The sequence below is a fragment of the Coccinella septempunctata genome, chromosome 2, assembly GCF_907165205.1.
Source record: "Coccinella septempunctata chromosome 2, icCocSept1.1, whole genome shotgun sequence".
Lineage (NCBI taxonomy): Eukaryota > Metazoa > Arthropoda > Insecta > Coleoptera > Coccinellidae > Coccinella > Coccinella septempunctata.
In genome coordinates this window covers 12,718,371-12,746,009 of record NC_058190.1, presented here as the reverse complement: position 1 = coordinate 12,746,009, position 27,639 = coordinate 12,718,371, and the positions used below count along the sequence as shown (strand labels likewise).

General features: G+C 34.3%; 2 protein-coding genes across 4 annotated transcripts in view; both read left to right on the top strand.

The window, feature by feature from the left end:
* Positions 1-7,721, top strand: part of LOC123307516 (paired box protein Pax-9) — a 57,877-nt gene extending 50,156 nt beyond the window's left edge. The window contains exons 4-5 of the mRNA XM_044889861.1: positions 4,858-5,077; positions 7,136-7,721. Coding sequence (XP_044745796.1) covers positions 4,858-5,077; positions 7,136-7,584 — 669 coding nt within the window. The 3' untranslated portion in view covers positions 7,585-7,721. The remainder of the gene's footprint in view (positions 1-4,857; positions 5,078-7,135) is intronic.
* An 8,633-nt stretch (positions 7,722-16,354) lies between these two features.
* The window catches only part of LOC123307859 (putative uncharacterized protein DDB_G0282133), a 51,966-nt gene continuing 40,681 nt past the window's right edge, over positions 16,355-27,639 (top strand). For 2 of the 3 annotated variants that reach the window (XM_044890325.1, XM_044890324.1), the window contains exons 1-2: positions 19,934-20,134; positions 20,398-24,986. In XM_044890325.1, the coding sequence (XP_044746260.1) occupies positions 19,939-20,134; positions 20,398-24,986 (4,785 nt within the window). In that variant the 5' untranslated portion in view covers positions 19,934-19,938. Of the gene's footprint in view, positions 16,576-19,933; positions 20,135-20,397; positions 24,987-27,639 lie in introns of those variants that run through there. The other variant, XM_044890326.1, reaches the window with a different exon arrangement.

Genomic DNA, 27,639 nt, shown 5'->3' with positions numbered 1-27,639 from the left:
ATCTTTACGAAAACCGTTAAATAAGATTTTATGAAAAATTTTCACTTTGAAATACATATTAGCTACATACTTTTTTGAGACCGAAAATGAAAACATTATTGTACGAAATTACTGACGTAAGCCGTTTCATAGAATTAATCTTTTATAAGAAAACCGGTGTGCATATAGAGTAATTTTCTTGAGTTTTGTTATTGATAATTTCCTACACTGCAAATTAATGTTGTCTCTTGGAAATAAATTTTTATCATTATATTATTATCAAATGATTTTATAATATGAGCAATTGAGGATGGATTTGGATTTTGATAGAAGTAGAACTTAGGATCGGCATTGCATGCTGCATCCTTGGACGATACACCTTGACTACCTATTTTAGAATATTCCCACTGCATTGGAGCTGAAATTCGATATTGTTCTCTTTTAAAAATTCTTTTTCGAAAAACCGAGGTGTGCCAAAAAACTGAAAACACTAGAATAATGACTCATTATGTGGAAATCTGAAACGGATAACGAAATTTTAGAAACGCAATTTACAGGGTAGATATTTTTTCAATCTGCACACTCAAACTCAAAATTATCATAATAACAACACGGTGTTTCAAAAAACGTGTTAGTGTTATCGAATGTACTCATTCATATTGTACTACACTGAAAATTCGGACAAATCACCTTATAGACTCTCGATGGAGGTACCCAGCCATTAACCAAAAATTGCGTCGAAATCGTCTTGACTAGTAGGTATAAACTTCTCCTGAAATCTAGCGGTTTCCTCCGGAATCACCCAGTATACAACAGTTTTTTCTCTGATATACCGAAAAACACGAATTTATTACGGAATATCTGAATAGGTGCCATAAACATTTTTGACAAGTTTCTGTAGAATTTTTTTTCCTAGATTTCGAATCTGAGTTATTTCCACAGGCACTCAACATGGAAAAAAAATATTCCGTGATAATGGTTTCATTGCCCTGGCTAGTTATTTAGTCTTAATTTAAACCAAATCGACATCTAACACCCGGCGGATTGAATATTAATTTTGTCAAAATTGACAAATCATTCTGTATACCTATACTCCATTCACATTTATTTTAGCAATCGGTTGGCCATGCAATAATTTTCTCAAGTTTTTGTAACTATTATAGAAGGGAGTAAGGTTGGCACTCATGAATTGTCGTTAATGTCATAACGCCGTTGCCAAAACTAATATCAATTTTTATTACGAAAATGCCGAAAGTGATTGAAAAAAGAGACAGGGTTTCAGGAAGTGCTATTTAGAATTCAGGTCCGCTCATTCAAATAGTTATACCCTGATATTCTAAAATACACAATACGTCAGACCAGTGGCGGCTGGTCTGTGAGGGCTATAGGGCTACAGCCCCCATACAAGAAATCACAAGAAATCAATTCTTTTATGTTATTTACTTTCCCATACGATTTTTAATGAAAATATTACATTCCACGGTTATTTATATAATTTATTAATGTGAAACTTTCATGCGACTCCTGTAGTTTTGCTTATTTCAATCATAATTTAGCAGTTCGTCCCTGCAATGCCCTGCATGGGCGATGAATCGTGTAGCCCCGAATTCTTGCATTCGGACAGTCATTCGGCTCCAGCCGCAACTCTTCGTGTCGGTCGTTTTAAGGAGTAAAAGGGCTACGATAAAAGTCTCCCCTATTCGCTTCAGTCTAGCCCATGCCCGCTAGCGTATAGACAACCTAGCGTGTGTTAGTATTTGTTTACGTTTTGAAATCATGGCGGACAATAGTGTTCAAAATATTTAATAAACTGATTTCGCGAGGCTTTCGCTGACGGAAAAAAGCCGTATTGAACTGCTGATTAGATCTACTCCCGATTTAAATTTAACCCAGGCAGATAAAACTTCTTACACAAGACGATTCTCAAGACAAGTGTATAACGTGTATAACAAGTGATAACGTATGGGCAAGGGCAGGATTTAGAGATTTGAAGCACCTTAATGAAAAAATTAAGAAGCATGAGCTATCTGCCAAGCATGTAAATTGTTCGACAGAATTAGCTTTTCTGGTTACGACTAATATCGCTGCTCAATTAGATTCAGCTTACCGGAATAATATTATTAAGCACAACGAGCAAGTAGATAAGAACAGGTATGTTTTAAAAAGAATTATAAATTGCATCAAATTTTGCGGGAAACTGGTTTTAAAATTTCATATTTTTATTATTATTCTAAAAGTAGCCTCCTAGTGAACTAGATCACGAGCCGCCACTGCGTCAGACGGTAGCGAGCATTTTCAATGTGAGAGAATTCATATAATGTTTCATCTGAATCTAAACGACTCTTATTTCAGCTGAATATTTCCGCAATCAGACAGATTGTGAATGAAGAGGATGACAAAGAATTTCCTTCTATTGGGAGACCCAAAAAATTGGTGGCATTTGAGAATTTTATGTTTGAGTGAATTAATGCGAAAAGTTTACTACAGGATTTTTGATTAATGTCATCGTAAAATAAGTTCCCGAAAATTGATTTTTTTCATTTCACTTGTCCTATATATTGTAAATGTCTTAAGGTACCGATAAATACCTAATTATTATTATTAAATCAATATATTAAGATGAACAGCCACAAATACGCGCCAGTTGTCTTGTTAATTGTTTATTCATGTGAAATTTTTGTTCAAAGGTGAAGTTCATCTTTACTTGAAACTTCCTTTAATTCCTTTTACTTATATTGATGCAAGATGATTTTTGTTGAAGAATTTAACATTCTTGTAATTATCTGTTAATTCCTTCGGGAGATACCCATTCCCAACGACTCATATGCATTTCATCTTCGGGTTAATATTTTTGAAATCAACAACTGATGTAACGTATTCAAACTTTAGCCCAAGAAGATAACGAACATTAACTCTCCTCAAGCTAGTGCATATTATGATATTATACTGATCTCTTGTATTTTCCATGCAAATAACTATATTTGGTACGCCTTCAATCAGTTTGTATAAACATAAATTATGTTCGTCATATATTTTCCGAAGAAATTCGACATTGTGATAAAATACGTAATAAAAGAAACTTTTACGTAGAAGCGGCAACATAGCGTTGATTTAAAACCCAAAAATGTTTTGACAAGCGTCATAACCCCACATTTTCGTACTATACAGAGTGAAATGTGTCAAATTTCCATGGCCAACCGACTGCTAAAATAAAAGTGAATGGAGTATACATATAATATAATATATCCGTTATGATTCGCATATGGAATTTTACTATCCTTATACTGTAAGTTTTGTCCTCGACAATTTCAATCTAAGTATGTTCGTGCAAGTGTCCTCAGACTTTCAGCGCAAGCAAGGAAATTATCTGATAGAATGATCGACCAATTTTTTACCGTATGTTATGCAGGAAAAATGGTGAATCAACATAAATATCAGCTGAAAGGTGCAACAAGCATAATTCTCAAACCATACCCAATATGATATTATTACACGATGAAAACACCGAATACTCATAATGTATGTTTAGCGACGTTGTCACCCGATATCTATCTAGATCTTGATAACTCCTCGAACACCATTAATTACGTCATTTACATGAAGTTAGGCGGAAAGTTCAAAATTGTAATTGCTCGAGAACGTGCTATGTACATACAGAAAGATCAGGAATTTTCTCATTCATCGATAAGCTTCATGAGGATAAGTAAAAAGACGAAAAAATTTTTGTTCACGGCATTTTAATGATATCGTTTACAACGAAAGTAAAACTTCAATTAGCATTCCTCGACTAGAACCAAATGTATTGAAATTAGACAAGGAATTATTATTTCGATATTGAATTCCATGTAACTCTAGTCATTCCGATGAAATGAATAATAAAAATAAATTCTTAAGTTATGTGAATGATTTCTATTCCTGAAATAATGAACTTTTTCATGGACCATAAGGAAATACTTTAATTAGAAAGTATATGTGCTAAAGTCACGATCTCTGCTTGCAGATCATAAATAAACTATATACCCCCTGAAAATTATGCATCAGTAGATAGTTTATATTTTAGGCAATAGTTGTGGTAGGCATTATGAATTTAAACTAGTTGAAGTTGGCTGCGTGAACTGTTTTCCGGTAGGAAAATAAAAATTTAATAATATATCCATTTTTGATTAAAGAAACATTGAAGAATGATGAAATGTTGTATGGTGCGTGGGTGTTAGAGTGCTTTGGGTTAGAAGAGAAAAAGAGACAGGAGAAAATTTTAGAGTACCTACATTTTTCAGAGAAAAATGGTAACGAACTTTACCACGAGAATATACTTCAAATCAATTTGTGTCGAAAGCCATTTCGCGATGAAGCTGGACAATTATCGAAGAAATCGAAATTGTCACCCTATCCTTCTCATAAACCTTTATGGTTCATAGATAGACATTTCTGGAAAATTTTATTGGCACAACATAATATTTTCTAATGGTTCTCAACTTAGTATTGGAAAGAGAATTTTCTCTACGAAGTGATGATTCTAAGATTGCTACTTTTGTTATCTTGATGTATTCTATTCCCTACTGAATGTATGCAGCGTGCCAAAAATGGTTCAATATAATTACTGTACAAAAACACTGTTTTCTTTAGAAGATAATATTTCAATAAAAAAACGGCATAACTAATTTTCTTTTTTGTCACAGCCCTGAAAGGGTTATCGAAGGCCTTTCATTTGATATATCACAATCCATAGAAGTAAACCTATTTGAAAAATGAAGTGGATAGGGCTTAGGGGTGGGAAATATCGAATTCAAATCGGTGTAAGCTAACTGATAATGTTATAGTTATTTATGCACAATAATTATGGTCAGTTTCAGCGAGTAACTTCTGTTATGTTTTCAGCAAGTAGCTACTCCGACCGTAGTCAAGAAGATCCTCCGATTCAAACAAGAAAACCCAGGTATGTTCGCTTGGGAAATTCGGGAACAACTGATCACACAGCGTGTATGCGAACCTCACAATATCCCATCAGTTAGTTCTGTGAATCGTATTCTTCGGAATAGTGGAGTTTGGCCAGATCCACCGGACACCATGTTACCTCCTTCAAGAACTGCTTATACAGGTAGGAATGAAATGTTCGCTATTGCGACTTTAGTACCTACATATTTGTAAAAATTAATTGTGAGAATTTTCCCCACCTCATTTATTTAGTTCATCCTCCAAACAAACAAATATGGTTTTGGAATGGGCCGAGGAATGGGCAATCAGTAAAAATATGTGTCCTAGTTAACATTCGAACTGATTTTTCATGAGAGATATTATTTAGATGATATCATCACTGTTGTACCGAAAAGAAGTCAAGGAGGTCATATTCCACGTTTCTCACTGTACAATTGATGAAAAGATCTACACAAAAAAGTCAGAATTTATATTCGATTTTTCGTGAAATCTTTCTCATTATAAGTGTGAAACCGTGTTTTTTTTACCGAAATTTGATTGTTCTCCTAAAAACAAATAAAAAGGGTCTCATCAACTATATGTTGAGGTTTGCACTGTAAATCATTTTGGTAACGCCACCCGTATTCAAGTTTAAAGGTGTTGAAGAAACTTCATATATATTTTTCACGATTTTGCTGAAGCTACTGGCAGCATCGATGCATATTGCATAAGTCTCATTTACGCGACAAAAAATTTTAATTCACATAATGCACACTAATTAATAATGATAATAGTTAATATTTTTCTTTATCGTTACTTTAGGTATACCAGAATCAGTTAATTATTACTTCATAATTTTTAAATTGAAATATTCCGAAAACGGTATGTACGTACACAGTATCGAGTTTGACTAAGAATACTTTTTTGGTATAAAATTGAATAATGTTCGAGTTTACTTGAAATATTGATTAATAAATCTAATATAAAAAAGTTATGTTCATACAAATTTTGATACGAACCTACAGTTTTCTTTTTTTTTTTCGGTGTAGCAGGGGAAAAATCTGCAAAACAGACGAACACACCCTCTCCTGAGGGGGAACAGTGTGGGGATTCTCACTCTCTGAGCTCGAGACCCACTAAAAACCCTTAACTGCTTCTTCATAGGTTCCGGGCATTTTGCCTATTAACCAGTTGACTCTTATGGTTTCTGGACTCTCTCACGATCATAGTCGTGTTGATAGTCACCTACAGTGACACCATATATATGGTATATAAAGTCAGTGTATACGAACCGTGTACCTAGCGCCCTCTATGAGAGTCAGGTAAAATAAAAACGAATTCATGCGATGAATCTGCTTCCAAAACATAATCGCATAAAATTGCATTGCAATGTTGCCAGGAGATATCTGTTTTTCTTCATATTAATATTTTTGGGTCTTTTGGATAAGATTGAAAAAGAATGACCTGGAATCCTTAAACAGATATACCTAGGAAGTGTTCGACAGATTAACTATTTGTAGAGTAGAATTGAATGTTTGGTATACTGTATACTGTTCAGTTATTCGTTCGTTCAAAACAAATGTGTAGTCAAGGAAGCTATGGAATTTTGAAGGTTGATTTTCTGTGAATGAAAATGAAAATGATGACATTAATCTATTTATCATAATTTTGTACCTATGGAAAATATGTAAACAGGGATGACATTAATCTATTTATCATAATTTTGTACCTATGGACACGCACTTTTTATTTCCTTATTCCTTACATATGGAGCTCTGGTCATCACATTTTCAATATTGTTGATTAACACTACTTGGGTTGACTCGCTTTCTATTTTTTTCCCAAGATTCAATAATAAATACTTTTTGCACATCGGTAAAAATCTTTACACTTTGCTGATACTTTCAATACAAAAACAATCCAAAAGGCGTACTTGACAGTTTACCTATAAAATAATGGTATAGCAAGACCTGAGAATTACCTTTAGGACTCAGTATTTCGACGTTCAAAAGTCAATATTTCACTTGACAACGAATTTTTCCGAACTCACCTTATTTATTAGCAACTTGAAGCGTTTCAATAAGTTTTTAGGAATAAATGATAATTTTTAGGGTTCTGCCTAGGAGTTTTCTCATTATTCAAGTTTTCCTTTGAAGTAAATTACCTATGTGTCTAGCACTAAACTTACTACCAGAAGATATTGTCTTGAATGCAACTGATCTAATTTTTATATTTCTTTCAGATTCATCTATCAAACGGGAACTTTTCACTAAAACACCAATTGGCCTACCTTATATACCATTCCATGAGCAGTACGCGACCAATAATAGGCTAGCAACACTTCAACAACAATTGCATGTAGCAACAGGTTCTATAGAACACACAGGAACGAACTGGACAAATCTGGTGATTCCCTGTCAAGAACAATATGAAACGCAGAATCAAGTACAAGATAAAAAATCAGAAAAATCAACAGACACCAAGAAGAAGAATCCTTATTCCATTGAAGAGTTGCTCAAGAAGCCAAACAAAAAAGTCAAACCTTCTAGTCCCTTTCTTAGCTATTGCATGAATTTCCAGCAACCATACGGTGTTCTAGTGTGTAACGAGGACCGAAAAGAACCTAGTGCTGAGCCTAGTGAACCAGATGTAGACAGTGATTTAGATATAAAAGTTGATGTGAATGATTGAATTTTTATTAGTTTTGTATGTTATTTATTGTAAATTATTATTAGGTCCTAAGATACTGTGAAGTAGACGAAGAATTCAAGAAAATTCTTGCTTAGTCAGTCATATTTAATTTGTAAATAAAACAGGATGCTCCGAAATATGGCGTAGTGAAATTCGACATTTAACCCTTGGTTAGAAGAAATTAATTTCTGCTCGAAATGAGAGCTCGTAATTTAGCAGAATCGTGTAGAATTTTCGGATTTTGAGCTAAAAGTGAACTCGAACGATTGGTCATTGATGAAGAATTCCTGGTCGAATTCAATTCTTCCTGTCTGTTAAGATTCCTGAAAGCGGCTAGGGACTTGAAATTATGAGTGTGGACACAGAGTCCATAAGTGCGCTGGTTAATTTCATTGATGAGCAAAATCCGCCTGATGGTATCGAAGTAAGCATCCGAATATTCCAATAAAAAAAGGATCCAGCTCATTAAATTGAACTTTAATAATCTATTTGAAAGAACCTATTGAAGAGCAGCTGCAAAATTCTGTGAGGACCGTATTACTCAGTTATTTGAAAATCAGAAACTGTAGCTCAAACATATCATGAACTCTCTGATCGCTATATATTTAGCAACCAAATAACAACTTCATCGAATGTACATCGGAGAAAAAATTCTTCCTGGAGCTAAGCAGCGTTGTGCGAGTTCAATACTGGATAAGTTAGTGATTATGAATCTGAACTTCTCCAGGGTTCTTATAAAGAAAAAAACCATTGCAGTACAAAGTTATCAAAATGGACGTCACAATTGTTTATAAATAATATCGTTATATACAGGGTTCAGAAAAATATATTTTATGTTTAGTAAAAGTCCCTTCGCCACTCGTTTTGCAGGCAAACCTCCAAATGAAGGAATTTTTTCAAAATGTTTTTTGGATAGTATTCCTGGATAGATGCGCTATCGAATGTAGATTATTATTTTTGGGGCGCATGAATAGTTTTTCATGAAAAAAAGATCTAACTCAAATTTTCCGTTTTGCTTATTTTTTTCCGAAGTTCAACCCAACGTGTTGTTAAAAATAATATGGTTACCTGAGTGCCAAAGCAAGAGGAAACATACCTGTTTCACTGAGATTTTGAAATGGTAAAACTCACTCTAATTCCAGCATTAAATACAAAATAAATTTCTATTACAATGAGTCAAGGCGTGAAATTAACTTGAAAATATTGATTTCACAACGTTGGGGTTCAATAATCAAAGAAAACGAGAAAAAATAACAAATTTAAAATATCGTTTCATTGAATAAAGTTTCACAAATGATGTTTAAATTGGACACCATGAGTTCTGATACATGCTCAATAGTCCACACTTTCTAATGAATCATAGCTTTATTGCATATCAAAAATTTAAAAATGAGTATCGTTTCCTTGAATTAAAATCACAAAAGTTGCTCTAAGAGGCCACCATGAGCGCTTCAGTACATGCTCTTTACATTCTCATAGATGATTGCTTTATTCTGCTTGCATTTCTCATTTTAGCTGCTAAAAATTTGAAAAACAGCGTTTACAATAAACTAGGCCTCAACTGATTGCAATAGAAATTTGTTTTGTATTAAATGGTTATACCATTTCGGAATCTCAATGGAACGGGCATGTTTTTTTTTGCATTGGCTCTCAGGTAACCATATTATTTTTTACACCGCGATAGGTTGAACTTATGAAAAAAAAAAGCAAAACGGAAAAGTTGAGTTAGATCTTTTTTCATGAAGAACTATTCATGCGGGTCAAAAATAATGAATTACATTCGATAGATCATCTTTCCAGGAATACTATCCAAAAAACAGTTTGAAAATTCCTGCATTTGAAGTCTTGCCTGTAAAACGAGTGGCGAAGAGTGTAATTCTCTTGAATTTTCGAAAATCTCCCATATCTCGAAAACCAAGGCACTTCTACTAAACGTAAAATATATTTCCTGAACCGCCATAGAGTCCTCTACCCGCAGGCTCCATAGTATCCATTCATTACGCCACACCCTGTATATGTATTATATGTATATACACTCATGCCGGTTGCTCAGTTCGGGATTAAAGTTAATCCTAAATTAATTTTGACATTTCCGTTCAATTCGATCAGGTTAATCTAGGATCAACTTTATTATCGCCATAATCCTGAACTGAGCAACCAGGCCATAATGATAATTACTACAAAAGTTGTTACACATAAAAGCAGTATTACTAGGTACTATTACAATATTACAAGTGTCAACACATTCATCTTATCTATAACCTATCCGCTAATTACCCATTAGTTTTTATATTTTTATTGGTTGACAACCTACAAAGTATTACGACATTATGTGGAAGTTACTCAGGCCCGGTTGCTCAGGTCAGGATTAAGCCGAGAGTTAAGTTGATCCTAGATTAACCTGACAGAATTGAACGGAAATATCAAAATTAATCTAGGATCAACTTTAACCCCGAACTGAGCAACCGGGCCTTAGCCATACAGTTTCACATAATTTTAGATGTCAGAGCATAGAGTATTTAAAGTTGGAAATCAATACTCTTCAGTCAACATCGAAAGAGATTGATGAAGGAACAAGTGGCAAATTTATTCTACATTCATTCCTAATATGAAATATGTCATACAGATATGTATGACTTCACTTTTATTTTTGCACTCGGTTGGCCATGGAAATTTGACACATTCCACTCTGTATTGTAGGAAAATGTGGGGTAATGACGCTTGTCAAAACATTTTTGGGTTTTAAATCAGCGCTAGGTTGTCCGTTCTACATAAAAGTCTGAGTAATTACGTATTTTATCACAATGTCGAATCAAATATGAAGTCGAAAATATTTGATGGCTGTTTATTTTTAATATTTCGATATAATAATAATTATGTATTTATTGATCCCTTAAGACATTTACAATGTATAGGACAAGTCAAATGAAAAATAGATTAATGAATTTTCTGGAATTTATTCTAGGATGATAACATCAATCAAAAATCCTGTAGGTAGTAACTTTTAGCATTCGTTCACCCTAAATTAATATTCTCAAATGCCACCACGTTTTTGGGTTTCCCAGTAGAAGGAAATTATTTATCATCCTCTTCATTCACAATCTTTCAGTTTGTAAAAACATCCAGCTAAAATATAAGACGTATAGATTCAGATGACACATTATAATTATGAATTCCCTTACATTGAATATGTTCGCTTCCGTCTGATATACTCGTATTGTAGATATTAAAATATCAAGGTTACCTACTTTTTGAATGCCAACGATATGCCAAATTTTGCATTCTTCTAGATAATATATTGCTGGGCTCTTTATTCAGAGAGGGGAAAAAATAGTGATGGTACTCCTTGCCTTCTTGTAATACAGGATACGATAAATTTGTAGGAGGTTTTGGGACGATTTAACTCATACCAGCCTGTCCAAAAATGCTTCGATTTGAACGCTACGTCCTTGCAAACATAGAAGTCTAACAGCTCTTTTTTCGAAATATCTTCCGAACTACTGCATTAAACGTGAAGAATTAAAATGGACACCGTTGAATTACTGGTTTCGATTTACGAAAGCGAAGAGGATTTTCGAATTTTGTTTTATTACAAGCAGTTGTTCGGAAGAGAAATTTTGAACTACCTTCTTTGAAGGACTGCAGTTTTTCGGGCGATATAAGTCGAATCTGCTCAAAATTTTGTCTAGAATAAGAATATCCTGTACAAGTTTGTAAGTCGTATTTCTGGAACCTCCGTTTATTGTCTCAAATATCATATAATGGATATATTAAGGTAGTATTTCTTTACGTATAGGTTAATAAGTTAATTTCGGAAAAGCGTATACATACATAAAATTTTATTGTGTGAGGGGGTCGTTACATAAAGTCGAGGATTAGAGTGTCTATAGTCTTTGCACTACATAACATCACAGCATCTGAAAAATGGGCTAGTACAGTAACTGTCACTAATAAAAATGAATATGCCCATGAAATTCGCATCCACCATATTGAATCATAAATTCCGTCCTATCTTAAATAGTCTCAAGTTCCAAACAGTATACTCAAACAATTCATATTATGACGACAATAATGTAGCCAAGCGATATAAAAGATACATAGTTTTTTTCAGCTGAAAATACTTGATTTCGATGGATAGGGTAGCTGCAACACACCATACGAATGTCTCTTGCTATTTCAGGAGGATGGAATCTAAAGCAACATCAGAATAACTTCTCTTCTCAGAATAATATGAACCCTCAAGGTATTCATAAATTATTTCATTTGCGCACCTTAAGAATCGGTTTATGTAGTCAGTCTAGTCAAGATCGCAGTTGAAAATTAAAATTTAAAATGTAGTCTATAGTCTTCCTAGGAGTGTTCTCCTAAACAGTCCCGTTTCAAACAATTGGTCCAAAACCGGAGATTACAGCAAACAAATAGACAAAAATAACGTGCAAACAAAGATATTACCATATTTTTGCCTGCAAACAACCTTTGAGTATTCAACGGGGATCAATACTCAAGGAAACAACCCAAGAAACTTATCAAGAGTCAGATAGGTACTCGATAATTATAGGTATACACTCCAAGTTTATTCATTACTGCAGTTACTGCAACACTCATGAATTTTGTTTGTTTATTAATTTTTCGATCATATTGGGATTTCAAACGGACGCTGAATCAAGAACCCAGTATTGTTCATTTCCGTTCATTCCAATCAATGGAATAATATGTAATTAATAAATATGCTGGAAGGATTGATTCGACGGCATTGTTCGTTATTCTCTCGTTTTTTGCTCGAATATCCAAGATCGATAATGTATCGATTCAAAGTAAAAAGTGAAAAAGGTTTCTTTCGTAAAATATGAGGGAGTCTGCTTGGAATTCCAAGGCATATCGTTTTTGTGTCCGCAGCACGCAATTGCGCACACCTGTAATGTGGGTTGCTGAAATATAGAAGTCTTCCTGAAATTTGGAAATGCGCCCTCATATGTGGTAAGAACATTGAACTCTAAAGCACAGATTACAGAGTAATGTAAATGTAATATGTGCTCTAAAGATCTTTTAGAGTTCAATGGGTAAGAATGTAAGTAATGAAAGTAGCGGCATAGGAACTATTCACATACTTATATGAATCAATCCGCATCGAGAACCCGCAGCGTTGGTTATAATTCGCATTGTTCGCATTTCGCATTCCCCGTTGATTTTTCAGTGATGGGTTCACTTTTTGATAACTATTGAAAGGTGCAATCACTGATAGAGACAGTAATTAAGATGAGTTAGATTAAGTGAATCGGCAGTTACGTGCCCCCGAATGGTGTGACATCATCGAGGGATCCCTTCAGGCCTGCGAGCAAAAGGAAAGCCCCCAACATCTTCGGCGATTGGGAAAAACGTGAGACTCTTATACTCAGTTTCTTACAGACAAGAATTCAGTAGCTTTCGTGTCTGCAATTTTGTCGCAACATCCTCTATATTAAATAAATACAGTCCACACTTGCTCACCGTTTATACGGTAAAGCGCAACAATCGTTCTGGAAATTCAGCTACCATAGGTAAACTTTCTTCGTTCGTCATAAATCCTTAACGAAACAATTATTTGTTTAGATTGAATCAAATTCTTTCTCAAATATTCGTCGGTTTGTAAGGTTCGCCGACGTTGTCTGCCACTAATTGCCAATTTTTTCAATCTTCATTCTCCTTCCGTCTCTAGCTCCTTACAATCAGTTCAGATTGAGTTTATGTACATACATCCTTTTTCCATTGCGATTTATGTAGTCTTTTTTTTCTACAGGCATCGGGTTGGTTTCATTTGAATACAGAGTGGGAATACAAAGTAACCTTTTTTCAAACGGAATATCCGATATTTCGTTCGAATAGGAATCAAAATGACGAAATCAAATATACAGGGAGTTCTACAAGCTCTATGACAAACTTTAACAGGTGGTAGTTGTGCTTATTATGAACATTTTTTTCCTACGAACATATATCCGATTCGTTTTTGTTTAGAAGATACAAGCATTTGAAAAATCATATTAATATGTTCTAATCATAATAATCAATGGAAATTTTGGGACTATAAAAATTGTTCAAAGTGTCCACCTTCAGCTTGGATGCAAGCTTCATATCGACGAACTAAAGATGCCGTTACTCGGCGGATTAGATTTGGGTCGTTTGGTTTGCTGCATCTTAAATTCTATCAAGTACCTAATTCTTTATGAGATTAGATTTAAACATAATAAACAAGCTGCTTTATATGACCCCATTAATAAAAATCTAAGGGATTTAGATTAGGTGAACGAGATGGCCATTGTATTGGTCCTCCTTGACCTTACCTTTATTCGGGAAATGTTCATTCAGTCAACTGACTACTTGTATCCCTCTGTGTGGTGGTGCACCATCGTGCTGATACTGATAATTTTCAGCAGAAAGTGTCTTATATATATATTCGAAATGATGTAAGTAGAAAAAAGTAAAGAATGTTGGGAATATCTAACTTTGTGTGCTTCTTATTATCAGATATTTTCTCAGAGCTACAAAGCAATGTTGCCAATTGCGAAAATTCATTGTTTTCTGTTTTGCTTCAAATGGAAGAACCCATATAAAATTGCATCATCATTCATTCATTCATTCATTGCTGTATCCCGTTACCGAGAAGGAATCTACAAAAAGACATAAAAAAAGGACTTATAATTCCTTAGGGCTAATTGAGACCCAACCTTGATCTACAGATCCCTCCACACTCCGGGCATGGATAGTCACCAACCAGATCTGGCCGCCGCTGTATTCTTCTCGAGTCTCCATTATAACTGTGCACCATAGACCTCCATTGTGACCTGTCTAACGCTAGTTGTTTTCAGTTATAATTGGCTTTTACTGATTTTAGGGATTCATGTTTTGTATCCGCTTATACTGGCCTCCTGGTTTCCGGGCTCCCTCTGTCAATTCGCCATACAGAACTATTTTGGGGAGTCTTGTGTCTTGCATCCTCAGAATGTGGCCGCTCCATCTGAGTCGGGCCCTCGTTACTTGAGTCTCAATTGTTTTAAAACTCGCGCATTGCAAGACTTCTGGATTCGAAACTTTGTGGAACTATCTGATGTGCATTATCTGTCTTAGATTACGTAGTTGCATTTGTTCAAGCTGTTTAATATGTCGCCTGTAGGGCATCCATCTTTCGCTTCCGTAAAGAAGCGTTAGGAGGACGACTGCTTTATAAATAGCTGTCTTGGTCGTCAGATTGAGGTCGTGATTTTGCAACACTCTGACCTTTAGCTTCCAGAATGCCCGTGATGCCGAATTGATACGGTTGTGTATTTCCGTGTCTAGGTTAGCCCTAGTATTTATAAAGCTTCCAAGTATTTGAACTGCTCGACCTGTCCAGAGTTTCATTTTCCAGGCTGATATGTGTTTGAAGGCTTTCTGGCGGACTTACTATGATTTTGGTTTTGTCGATATTGAGTCTAAGGCCTAAAGCTTCGTATATATGTTTATAGGTGTCCAGCATTATCTGTAGATCCTCTGGGCTGCTAGCGATAAGTGCGCAGTCGTCTGCATAATTTACGTAATTTGTAAATTTCATTTCTTCTTTTTGAGCCTCTATTCATATATCGAATGAAATATAGTGTTTTCCATTAAAAAAAAAGTAACTTTGTATTGTCAGTCTTCATACAATTGAGTTAGTCGTATTGTTTTATTGAAAACTGATTCATACAGAACAAAGTTTACTCGTCAATTTTCTCGGCAGCTCTGATAATTTTGCATATATAGTATAGGGTCTTTATCTCTCGGACAGCTTGTACATGTCCGTAACAAATAAAAATAATCTGTTTAGACTCTATACCATTCTTGGCATTCTTCATGGTGCCTTCAAATTCCATCCTCTGTTTGACAGTGTGCTTTTAACCATTGTGTCGCATATTTGGGTTATTTTTGGTTCTTTGTTACTCCCCCTCTCAAGAATACTTCTCACAGACAGCTAATGATACTTTTAGCCTGAAAACTGTTTTTCGATCTCTTTCGTATCGATGGACACATGTCTTAGCGGACGTAATGATCCAAACATACGCACAACACCAACACCGCATCGTGTAGGCCGTTTGAAAATATTATTAGCACAGTCGTAAAATCATCAACCAGAACAGTTTGAATAGGGTGCGATGTTAGAACGGTGCGTACGTTTGCATCCACCATAACACTGTTATGTTAATGAGTTAATGATATAGCCGGTTGCTTTCAGATCCGTGAATTTTTCATGTATTGGAGTTATTCTGGACTCCAAACTACTTTTTGATGAACATAAATATAAACAATATTACCAAAAAAGCGAATCACGCCTTTGTATCCTAAAGAATAAATGTATAAATAAAACAAAAATGAATAAATTTGTCAACAAATGTATGAACTCTTTATCAAATATAATGAAACAAAGAAATCAAGTTGATTTGAATGTTTTTACAACAAATTAGATGTTGCTCAAAATTTTTCTAATGAAACCTGCTTATTTATTTCTTTTTATTTCACGAGCACGAAATATTCACTCTGCCCTACTGAAAATACTCTTTTTTTCTCTCAATTTCCCGACAGTTTTATCCATTAATTGATCAAATAAATGTTATAATCACCAACCACCTCCCATTGACCTTCAAGTTCAGGGCTGAGGCTATTAATACATAACTTCAATTCAGAGAAGTATCCATACAACTTTCTCACTCCATAATGAACCCTTTTTATTCACTGTGAATTAATCAATATCAGGTCCCTAGTGGATTATTGATCTTCACTCGAATAAGGTTTTAGCTTAACCTACACGACTGCAGGTGAAGATATGTTGTATGACGAAGAACATAAGAATATTCATCAATTTTTTGTGGACGATTTGATCACGCAAAGTTTTCCAATATTGTGTGCGGAGGTTGGTGGAAAATTGTGAAACTCAGATTCATTCGTGCGGAAAACTCTCGTGGCAGTGGTAACTGACATATAAACGGCAGACTTGGTGATAAGCAGGTGAGTGGAACGAAAAGCAGTAGGCACCTACGTCATCTGTTAGTTTTATGAAGAAATTTTATTTAATATTGGCTATCATCGTTGAAAATTGAAATTTCGATTCTGATTATTCTGAATAATATTTTGCTATTGGATTAGGTAAAAACGAAGAGAAGAAAACAGTTGACTTAGTTTCACAATTTTTAATTAAAATATTTGTTGACACGCGTGTTTCGGGTTTTATCCTATTTTCAAAACTGAGTACATAAATACAGAAAGAACACATTCATATAATAATCAAATAGCACATGTTAAAATCGGAGACAGGCGGAAATCTAATTGATCGTTTACAATTGGGAGATTTTGTTTTTGGACTGAAGATATTTCTAGGATTTCTAAAAGATCTGAACGTTTACCTTTATTGCTCGGGGTAAGACTTGAGGAACATAAAAGATCTATTCTGCAGAATCAACAAATCAACAACTGGTTTCTCTAATCATTGCATTACTCTCAATCACTTCATAGATTTTAATAATGTAAAAATTCTACATAACGGCGATAAAGCTAAACGTTTAGATCTTTTAGAAATCCTAGAAATATTTTCAGCCCAAAAACAAAATCTCCCAATTGTAAACGATCAATTAGATTTCCGCCTGTCTCCGATTTTAACATGTGCTATTTGATTATTATATGAATGTCTTCTTTCTGTATTTATGTACTCAGTTTTGAAAATGGGATAAAACCCGAAACACGCGTGTCAACAAATATTTTCATTAAAAATTGTGAAACTAAGTCAAGTGTTTTCTTCTCTTCTTTTTTACCTAATTCAATTCATCATGTTTCACCAAGAGTTATGTGAGGAATCAATTTCGACTAATATTTTACTATTTATGTGTTTCAACGAAGACAAAGTTGTCAGAAATTCTCGATATTCTCTCAAACTGCCGAACTCAAGTTTCTGTATTCGTGAGTCACGTGAATTTTTGTTCATTCATTATGATCATATTTCAGACCAAATTCTTTCGATATATACTTCATTCACTTTTATTTTAGCACTCGGTTGGCCATGGAAATTTGACACATTTGACTCTGTATAGTACGAAAATGTGGGGTTATGTTGCTATGTTTCCCCTTCTACGTAAAACTTTCTGTTATTACGTATTTTATCACAATGTCGAATCTCTTCGGAAAATATGTGACCAACATAATTGATGTTTATACAGATTGATTCAAGGCGTACCAAATCCAGTTATTTGCAATATTTGCATGGAAAATACAAGAGATCGGTATAATATTATAATATGCACTAGCTTAAGGACAGTTAATGTTCGTTATCTTTGGCTAAAATTTGAATACGTTACATCAGTTGTAGATTTCAAAAATATTAACCCGAAGATGAAATGCATATGATGCAGTGGTTGGGAATGGGTATCTCCCGAAGGAATTACAAGAATGTTAAATTCTTCAACAAAAATCATCTTGCAACCATATAAGTAAAAGGAATTAAAGGAAGTTTCAAGTCAAGATGAACTTCACCTTTGAACAAAAATTTCACATGAATAAACAATTAACAGGACAACTGACGCGTATTTGTGGCAGTTCATCTTAAATCATTGATATAATAATAATAATTAGGTATTTATTGGTACCTACCATAAGACATTTTCAATGCATTAATTCATGTACTCAAACATAAAATTCTCATATGCCACCACTTTTTTAGGTCTCCCAATAGAAGGAAAGTTATTGTCATCCTCTTCATTCACAATCTTTCTGATTGTGGAAATATTCAGCTGAAATATAAGTCGTTTAGATTCAGATGAAACATTATATAAATTCTCTTACATTGAATATGTTCGCCACCGTCTGACCTATTGTGGATTTTAGAATATCAGGGTATAACTATATGAATGAGCGGACCTGAATTCTGAATAGCACTTCCTGAAACCCTGTCTTCTCTTTTTTTTAATCACTTTCGGCATTTTCTCAATGAAAATTGATATTAGTTGTGGCAACGGCGTTATAACATTAACCACATTTCATGAGTGCCAACCTTACTCCGTTCAAGTACCACCTACAGAATGTTAGTCTCGGCTCAGCATCTACAGATCCTGGATCCTGCACCTTTTTCAAATGATATGGAAGTACTAACACTCAAAATTGTTGACCAAAAGAAGCTGTCAAGTTTTAAATTCAATGTTTTTATCGATATTCAATCACAAGGAGCCTTATAAGATAGAGCAGAATCCTCCCAGATTGAATTTCAATCGATATCTCAGAGCAAATTTAGGTTCGGAATTTTTCGACTTTTTAGTTGTCTTGCTAGCCATGATATCATGGCGGAGGACAAGCAGCTAGTACAAAAGTGATATGTCATTCCAAAGCACATTGAATGATGTTTTTTTTGCTGAAAAGAAAACATATCCATAATTAATAATTCTTCACTGATAAAACTATTGGAAAAAAATATGCTTTTATTCACATCAGAATCGTGATATTCCTCTTCTCACCATGCCCGCAATAAGAATTTTTCTGGCACAAAGAAATTCTTATCTTGTAGCAGATTCCAATGCCTTTTCCAGATATCTGGTGGAATTTGATGAGACAAAAAGGAAAAGGATAATGGAAGTATAATTGATTTTATGGAAAACTTGAAATATTTCGTTAAATCAAGAAATGTTGAATTGTAGAATAGCCATCAAACTTGAAATATTTCGTTAAATCAAGAAATGTTGAATTGTAGAATAGCCATCAACATTTCGACCATATGTTATGACAATTTTTGTTGCAAATTACTTGTATGATCCCTCCTTGAAGTTTGACCCTGTATATTTAACCCATAAAAATAATTTTTGACGTCTTAAATTAATGCTAGGATTCATTTGAGTATTTTGCGTAAGAGCGTATCAATAAAATACTATTCAAATGGGTTCAACAGTCACCACATTCATTCACGTTGTTAGAAAGTTATCATCCATCTACAGAGAAAGCACCAATCCAATTGGTCCTTGTAAGAAAGTTTATATTTCCTTAACAAGATGATAAATTGGCGTGAAAAATCGTCCCGAATGACACTAAACAAAACTATGAGCTTGAAAGGGCACCTTTGATTATGAAACTGGATGTAGCTAGTGTATTATAATGATATTGAATTGACTTGGCCTATACTTGACGAAAATCCATAATAAGAATAAAAACTGTATATTATTTTTACTGAGATAGGTTATTCAACTACTACTAGTTTTTCGCTGTTACAATTCAATCTTCAAGATGCTGAAGGTATACTTTACCTTCAATAAAAAAAATCAACATCATTCCTCTACTAACAATCGCAAGAATTATGAGGGGCGAGAGAATTATTTGTTAAAATTTTTTACAGGTACAATGGAACTCTCAAGAACTATAGAAACGGAAACAGGAGAAATGATTGTAAAAAGAGTCAGCGTGCCCCTTGGCTTAGAGGAACTTATGGAGGGCTTGGCGAAGGAAGTCATCCTCAAAAAACCTAAAGATATCTATATATTCGCAGCAGATTATTTCAGTCGATTGCTCCAACTACGCGATTCAGGATTATACAGAGGTAAATGAAAGATTTTCGCTTTTAGTGAATTGCTATTTATGTTTTTTCGTTAAAACTCCCAAAAGAATACAACACAGAATGTTCTAGATTTCGTTATTACTATTTTACGAAAACTCTATACATTTCAGAGGAAATGAACATGAATAATAACATTTAATAGTCATTGATGAATTCACTTTGAATTTTTCAACATAAAATTGCTTTCACTATATCCACCCAATGATGTACACGGCTCCAAATAATATTGATTAAAAACTCAACAGGTAATGTACGATCTGCAAAACTAGCAGTCAGACGTCCATTCAGGGCTACAGTTGTTGGGCACAGTGCACTATCAAATTCAGAGACTAAAGGATCAGGAACTATGAAGGGAAGAAAAACACCATTTCCACAGCATTCCGATAGTTCGAATATACATGAAGATAGAAAAACTATGATACAAAACCACTTGCGTAAGAAAAAAGAAATTGAAATGAATAAAAAGCAACCATCAACACAACCCATAAATCAAAACAACAGAAGAAGCTATTTACCTACAAGGTCACGATCACTGAGTAAGGGTTCCTTCGATAAAAGTCGGGATTCAGAAGAAACAGACAAAACTGATAAACGGACGTTTAGTTCAGGAAAAGAAAATATACCTCAACAGAAGAGAACTACAAATAAGATATCTCCTCGAAGCAGATCCACTTCTGGATCATCATCTTCAAGTTTGAGAGAACTGAAAGGGAAGAAACGGATGGAAGCTATAAAGGAAAAAAATTTGAATATCTGTGGCACTGACACTCTCAACAAAATAAACGGTCATCCTAAGGCTTCATCTGAAAATGTTGAAACAGTGAATGAGTCGGATCGTGATATTCAACGAACTATATCTGTTACACAAGATAAAAATGGTCACTATGAGGTACTTTATCGGCCAGCACCCCTTCCCATTAGTGAAGTTCAGAGTAATAAAATTCAACCTCAACAATCTGGTGACAAAACAGTCGGTGATGAAAACAGGTCGTCTGATGGTCTAACTGTAGCTGACACTGATGAGGATCCGAAGAAGAATTCTGGATTTGAAAATATAGATAATGAAGTTAAGTCAGCTATTGCAATTCAAGCTGCATGGAGAGGAAGAAAGGAGCGACAAAAATTGAAAAAGTGTTCTGCAGAGGGAACGGCTGATATAGGGCATTCGATGATTGAAGGTAAAAAATCTGAAATGAACGAAAACGCAAATGAGGATGAAACTGAAAAATCTGATCAATCTGAAGATCAATCTCAATCACAGGAAGCCTTACCTAGTGGGAACAATACTATCATAGAAAGTTCCACCAACGAAACTGGTGAAATTCAAAATATTAAGTCGAATTTAGACAATCCGATAGATGAACATTCAGAAGATAAAGGTGGGGAAACAGAATTAGATAAAGAACCAAAAGGCTCTGATACTAATACTTCAGTAGATGAACTGTTGAACTCTTCGACCGAAACAGAGGCAAGCGAAGAAAAATTCAGTGATATTAATGAAATCGAGAAATCAGACAAGCTTTCAATTGATCACATTCCGAATAATTCTGCTTCGATTGAAGAACTAGAAAATGATGGAGAAGTTAAGACAATGAGTAGAAAAAAATCTGATGGAAATAACGAGGATAAGAACGCGGATGACGAAGATAATATTGGAAGAGATTATCACCGTTCACAAACTATAGAAATGACAAGTGATAAAGTGAAGAGGACGCATTCCTCGAATGATGTTGATAGTTCCGATAAAGAAACATTACGCGATGTAACTTCTTCAGCGTTCCATGAGGACGAATCTGCCTGTCAAAGTGAAGAGTGTAGCCTTCCATCTAACCAAAGCTTGGAAGAAGGTGACACAAAAATTTCACAGAAATATAACTCAAATGAAGCAGAAACCAATGAAATGATTAGAGAAAACTCAGAACTCGAGCAGCCGGATAATGAAAAAGAAAAAACAATGAATACTGAGTCTGGTCAAAATGTTTCAACCGAAGAAAATACGTTGATTGAACCAAAAATGTTGGCATCTAGTTCCAATCTAACTGAAAAGGATCTAAATAGATGTAGTGAAAATAATAAGATTGTTGAAGATGAAGTAACTAGTAATGAGAATTTTGAAATCAAAAGTCCCTCGAGAGGAGAAAAAATTAGTAAAGAAATAGGCTTGGAGAAAAATATAGCCGATACACCCGAATCTTTCAATGCAGATGCAACAAAAGACAAGATGATTGACACAATAGATCAATCCCAAGATATTGACCATTCTGGAGTTCGAGCAAAGAGGAGTACAACAATAAATTCTGGAACTTCTTCCGTTGGTGAGGACTCTGAAAAACAAAATTCAGTTAATGAGGCGCAACAGAAGCAATTAAACAATAATAAATTCGACTCCAATGAGCCTAGGGATAACACCAATTGTCAAAATCGAGAAGAAAGTCACAAAGACATCTCGAACAATATTGATAATTCTGATAATATTAAATGCTCAAATACATCGAACAATGACAAAGATGATGAAAATACAGATGGAAATAATAAGAAATCAAACCTTGGTGAAGTTGATGAGCAGCATTTCAAAATATCGAAGGACGATTGTGAAGTAGGTTATGAAGAAAGGATAATGAACCAAGAAGATAATTCAGACAGTAAGAATAAAGTTGAGGTCGATAATAGTTCTCTCGCTAACACTAGTCTAGAAAACATAAATGTTGATTCTGTAACTGCAGACTTGATGAAAGAAAAGGCAGTGAATGGAAATGAATCACACAAAAGTGACAACAAGATCTCGAGCATTGAGATGAATAACGAGAATGGAGAAAAAACAGATACCCCAAATAATGTTCCTCGAATAGACAAGGATAGTAGAGGTGGAATTCAAAATACAGAAAAAATGGATGAAATAACAAACGAAGAATTAAATGATAATGAAGCGGATCAGGCTGAAATGAAATCAACTTGCGATGTTATAAGTCATGAAAATGCCGAAACAAAGATAGATAATCTGGCCGAAAATAAAAAAATGGAAGATAATGAGAACGGAGATGATGAGAAAACTAATGTAGAATGCGATAACAGTGTGCCACACAACATAAAAAATAGTGAAACAATAGATAAGGAAATTGATGAAAAAAAATTAGAAGTTGATGAAAAAGCTAGAAATGAGCATAGTGCAAAAATGGATAACATTCAGAAAGAAAATTCACCTAGTGAAAAAGAAATCTCCAAAGATTCTATAGGAGAAGAAAATAAAGGGAGCATTGATGAATCATATTCTACGAATGTAGCTACTGAACAGATAAATGAAATGCAAGACTCAGAAAATGAAGAGAAAAATATCGTGGGATCGGATAACGAGAAAAGTGAAACCAATTCATCTTCCAATGAAAAAGAAAAACAGGAACTGGAAAGAATTATGATGAATCAGGAGCACAATCCACAAAGTGAAATGGAAAATAAAATGGACATTGAATCTGTCGATAAATCCGAAGATGTGAATGCAACCCTAGAATCCAAGAAAAACTGCGAAATTAAAAATTCTGAAACTTCAGAAGATCGCAGATCTGATAGAGTCCAACTCGAATCAGAAAAAAATGAAAAACCATCAGATGATCCAACGAGTGAGAGTGGAAATTTTGCTACCAAATCAGATATTTTGGATGTTAGTGGCAATCCTGGTCTTTCTAATTCAATGACTGGGAAGAACCTGAAAACTGTAGATGAGTCTGTTACAGATAAAGATAACTCAACAGGTAGTTCCGTTACCTCGATAAATGAAGACACTAAAACTATAAAAGAGCTGAAACAACAGACAACAAATGAACTAGTCGGAGTGTGTTTGGGTGAACATGGAGAAAAAGTAAATGATGAAGTTTTAGGTGTCAGTTCGGATACGAATAAAGAGGAAACACCTTCTATAGATCGCTCTAAAAGGAAGTCTGCACTTCGAATTCAAACCATTTGGAGAGGATTTCAGGCGAGGAAACATCTTAAAAAACTTCTTGAACATAAATTGGAAGAATCAGATTATCGTTCCACTCCCCATAAGAAACTCTCTGACGACTTGATGAGAGACGAAAACGAAAATCTGCCTGAAACTAAAAACCAGAATCTGCCGAATAGTGAGGAGCAGGAAATTATTCAGTTGTCGAAGACTGCAGAGGTGGAAAACGAAGATCCAAGAAATATCGAGGACACTGAAGAGCCTGAGTTGCAGAACGGCGAAAATTTCACAACAGATGAAGTCCGAGCTGCGATAAAAATACAATCTGCTTTCCGAAACTCTAGGAAAAAAGGTTTGGTCAACAATGTCCAAACGGTCGAATCTCACGCGAATAATTCTCAGCAAGGAAGGGAAAACGATAAAACTATTGCTCATGAGTCAGATATACCAAAAATAAATTTGAGAACTCTTAACAATTCACCATCAGAAAGTAAGAAAAATTTTGATAAAGAAAATTACTCTGGTGAAGAAATACGTGCCGCTGTAAAAATTCAAACAGCATTCCGCAAATGCAGAGAAAATTTTGCTAAAAGAAGAGAAGAAAATTCTCCTAAAGTTGAACATTTCAATGAAACCGATCACGAGATGGAAAATCCAATGAAATCTGAAAGTTCAACTTCAGCAAATGTCGATGGCTTTTCCCCTGATGAAATAAGAGCTGCAACGAAAATTCAATCAACATTTCGGAAATCCAGGAAACAAAGATCGAAGCCGAAACTGGAAGATTTGGATTTGAATTCCGACAAAGGGAAAGAGTACTTGAAAGAAATATTGAAGATACAGTCCGCTTGGCGGGCCTATAGGGTGAAGAAGAACATACGGGATGTTGAAAAAAAGGTGAGTGAGCAAAATTAATTTTTTCGTTGAAAATAATACAAAATGTCTGCGATTTTTATGCAGAGTCATTCATTGGAAAACGTCAGAGGGTAAAAAGAAGAGAAGGTCTTTTATATTATTATTATGCTTTATTACAAGGGACAGGGTGATTTATTAATTTTGGCCATATTTTCAATTGATCACAAATTATGAACCACCCTACTCATTTTTATAATATTTGTTTTGTACATTCCTTGTCCACAGTGGAATCGATAATCGATAAAAATTATGAAAAAATATTTCATCAGATTGAGCTTCAAGAAAAATTGATCATGGTTTTCGAGTCAAAACAACACCTTGTGTTTTATTCACGAATTTGGAAAGACAGTAACAGTAACAACATAAATTTTGTTTTTTCGCCTACACTTTTTCACTTCTTGAATGAATAATTGAACCAAAATAAATTGTCTTCTCCAAATTGTACTTTCCCAGATTCATTGCATATAATCATCGACGATTCCTTATTTTCCTAATTACTTGATCCAAATTTTATTTGAAACGAGAAAAGATGCCCGTTATTGGGACAGATTATTATTATCAATAACTGAATTTCAAACAACCTGTATGCGTATGGAAATTTTTATAACATGCGTTCATTGTACAACATAAAAAATGATGAGATGCCTATTCTGTCTTTTATTTCAAACAAAAATAATGTTGGAATAAATCTACATTTCAAAGGTTAAACAAATTAAAAGACAATAATTTTCTTTATGCGCTAAATTCTCATTCATTACCTGACTAATGTATTGCGTTACATTTATTTTTTTAGGCAACGTTATTTTCGTTTGAAACAAAGCTATGCTGCTTTCAAAAATAACAGTTTCCTCATTTTTTTATTTCTTTCATAACAATATATCGCGTAATATTCTTTTATTCACGCATACAAGGAGTTGGAATCTCAGTCAGTGATCATAACATTACAAAATGGGTTATTCCCCCTCGTTTCTCAATAAAATTGAGATCCAGAAATTGGAATAATGAAAAAAAAAATGATGCCTCAAGCTTAAGAAGTAGTATTTGGAGAAAACAATTTTATTTTTCTCAATTTCGTATCACCTCATTTTCGAAACATTTAGATTCGATTTAAGACTTAAGCTGAAAGTGAAAAAGTTGTATGCGGAAACACCTCATACATTTATGGTAGTATTCTGCTTTAATCTGTAAGCCAATCTGTAACTTTTCATAAGCGTACAGGAAAATTGCAATTCTGGACGGTTTTTAGTGGTCTGTATATAGCTTACAGGAATCCGTAACTATTTACGATAAGTATAGTTAAAAAGTGGCACTTTCAATGAGATAGTGACAGAAACATTTCCAGAATTGCATTATTCTGTGCATCTGTCAATCTGAAACTTCGATCGATCGTACGCTACAGATTCGTAACTTACGAATGAAGAGCAGAACACAGCCATTAGTCTCACTTATTTTTTGCTACTCTTTCCGAATATGTAAATAAAATCTACAAACATTGATATACATCTTATACTATAAACCTTATTATGTATTAATTTTATTGGGTCCGGACCTAGAATATGACTTTTTTCATTATGCCAATCGATAGCACTCCTAGAGCATAGTAATGATTCATTATAGAAATGAAGAAACTCAGCATAGATAGATAGATATACTTTATTTGATACTTTTTTACATATACCTACCAACAAAAGGTGTGGATCGTAGATCACCCTCTATTTTGGTTACAAAAACGGTAGACCTATAAAATATAGTTATGTCAGAACCACCTTGTTGTCCTTTATCTACCCTTGTATGCTCATTTCCCAATTAATCACCCTGTATTTGAAAATCCTCTAGATCGTTGCGAATCTATAATATCTATCGATTTTCTAATCCCCTTTCATGGTTTTACCAAATCTAAACTTCAGGAATGTCTGATCGTGTAGAAAATCTTTGATTTCTTGAAACATCACATTTTTCTTTATCACTTTAGCAAAATCGGTGCACTATCTCTAATATTACTGCCCTCATGCAAAATCAGAAGAAATGCAAAAGTATTAATGGTAAACTTCTGTTCGTAAGGGGACATTTTATACAGTTGGTTCCAATGTATCAACCCTGTGAGCATGGTGGCAGCAACCCCTAAAATCTTAAAAGGAAAGGGGGTTGAGCGACACCTTGTTTTGAAGGTAATTCAATGGCCTTTTCAAAAAGGCACACACTTAACCTTTTTGTTAGGCACACAAAAAAAGGGTAGAATAGTTACCATACCAAGAGTTGCAATGAAGTATGAGGAAACATGATGAAAAATTTTTATTATAAGAGATATTCGAAATGTTTTTCGTTATTTTGTTGACAAAAATATAATCTTTCCAAATTCGGCCCTTATTTTCAACTTTCTATTCAAAACTATCCTCGAAACTATCTTTGAATGTCCCCAGAGAAACGTACATTAACAACATTTCGAAAGTATTTTCATTATGTTTTCTCATGTTTCATTGCGACACTTGCTATCGTAACTATTCTAATCTTTATTTTTATTCTTCGGAAGTACTACTGAAAAAGGTCAAATGTAGGGCATTTTTGATAAGGTAATCGACTCACCTCTGAAAAAAGGTGTCACTCAACCACCTCCGATTTAATGTTTAATGAGAAT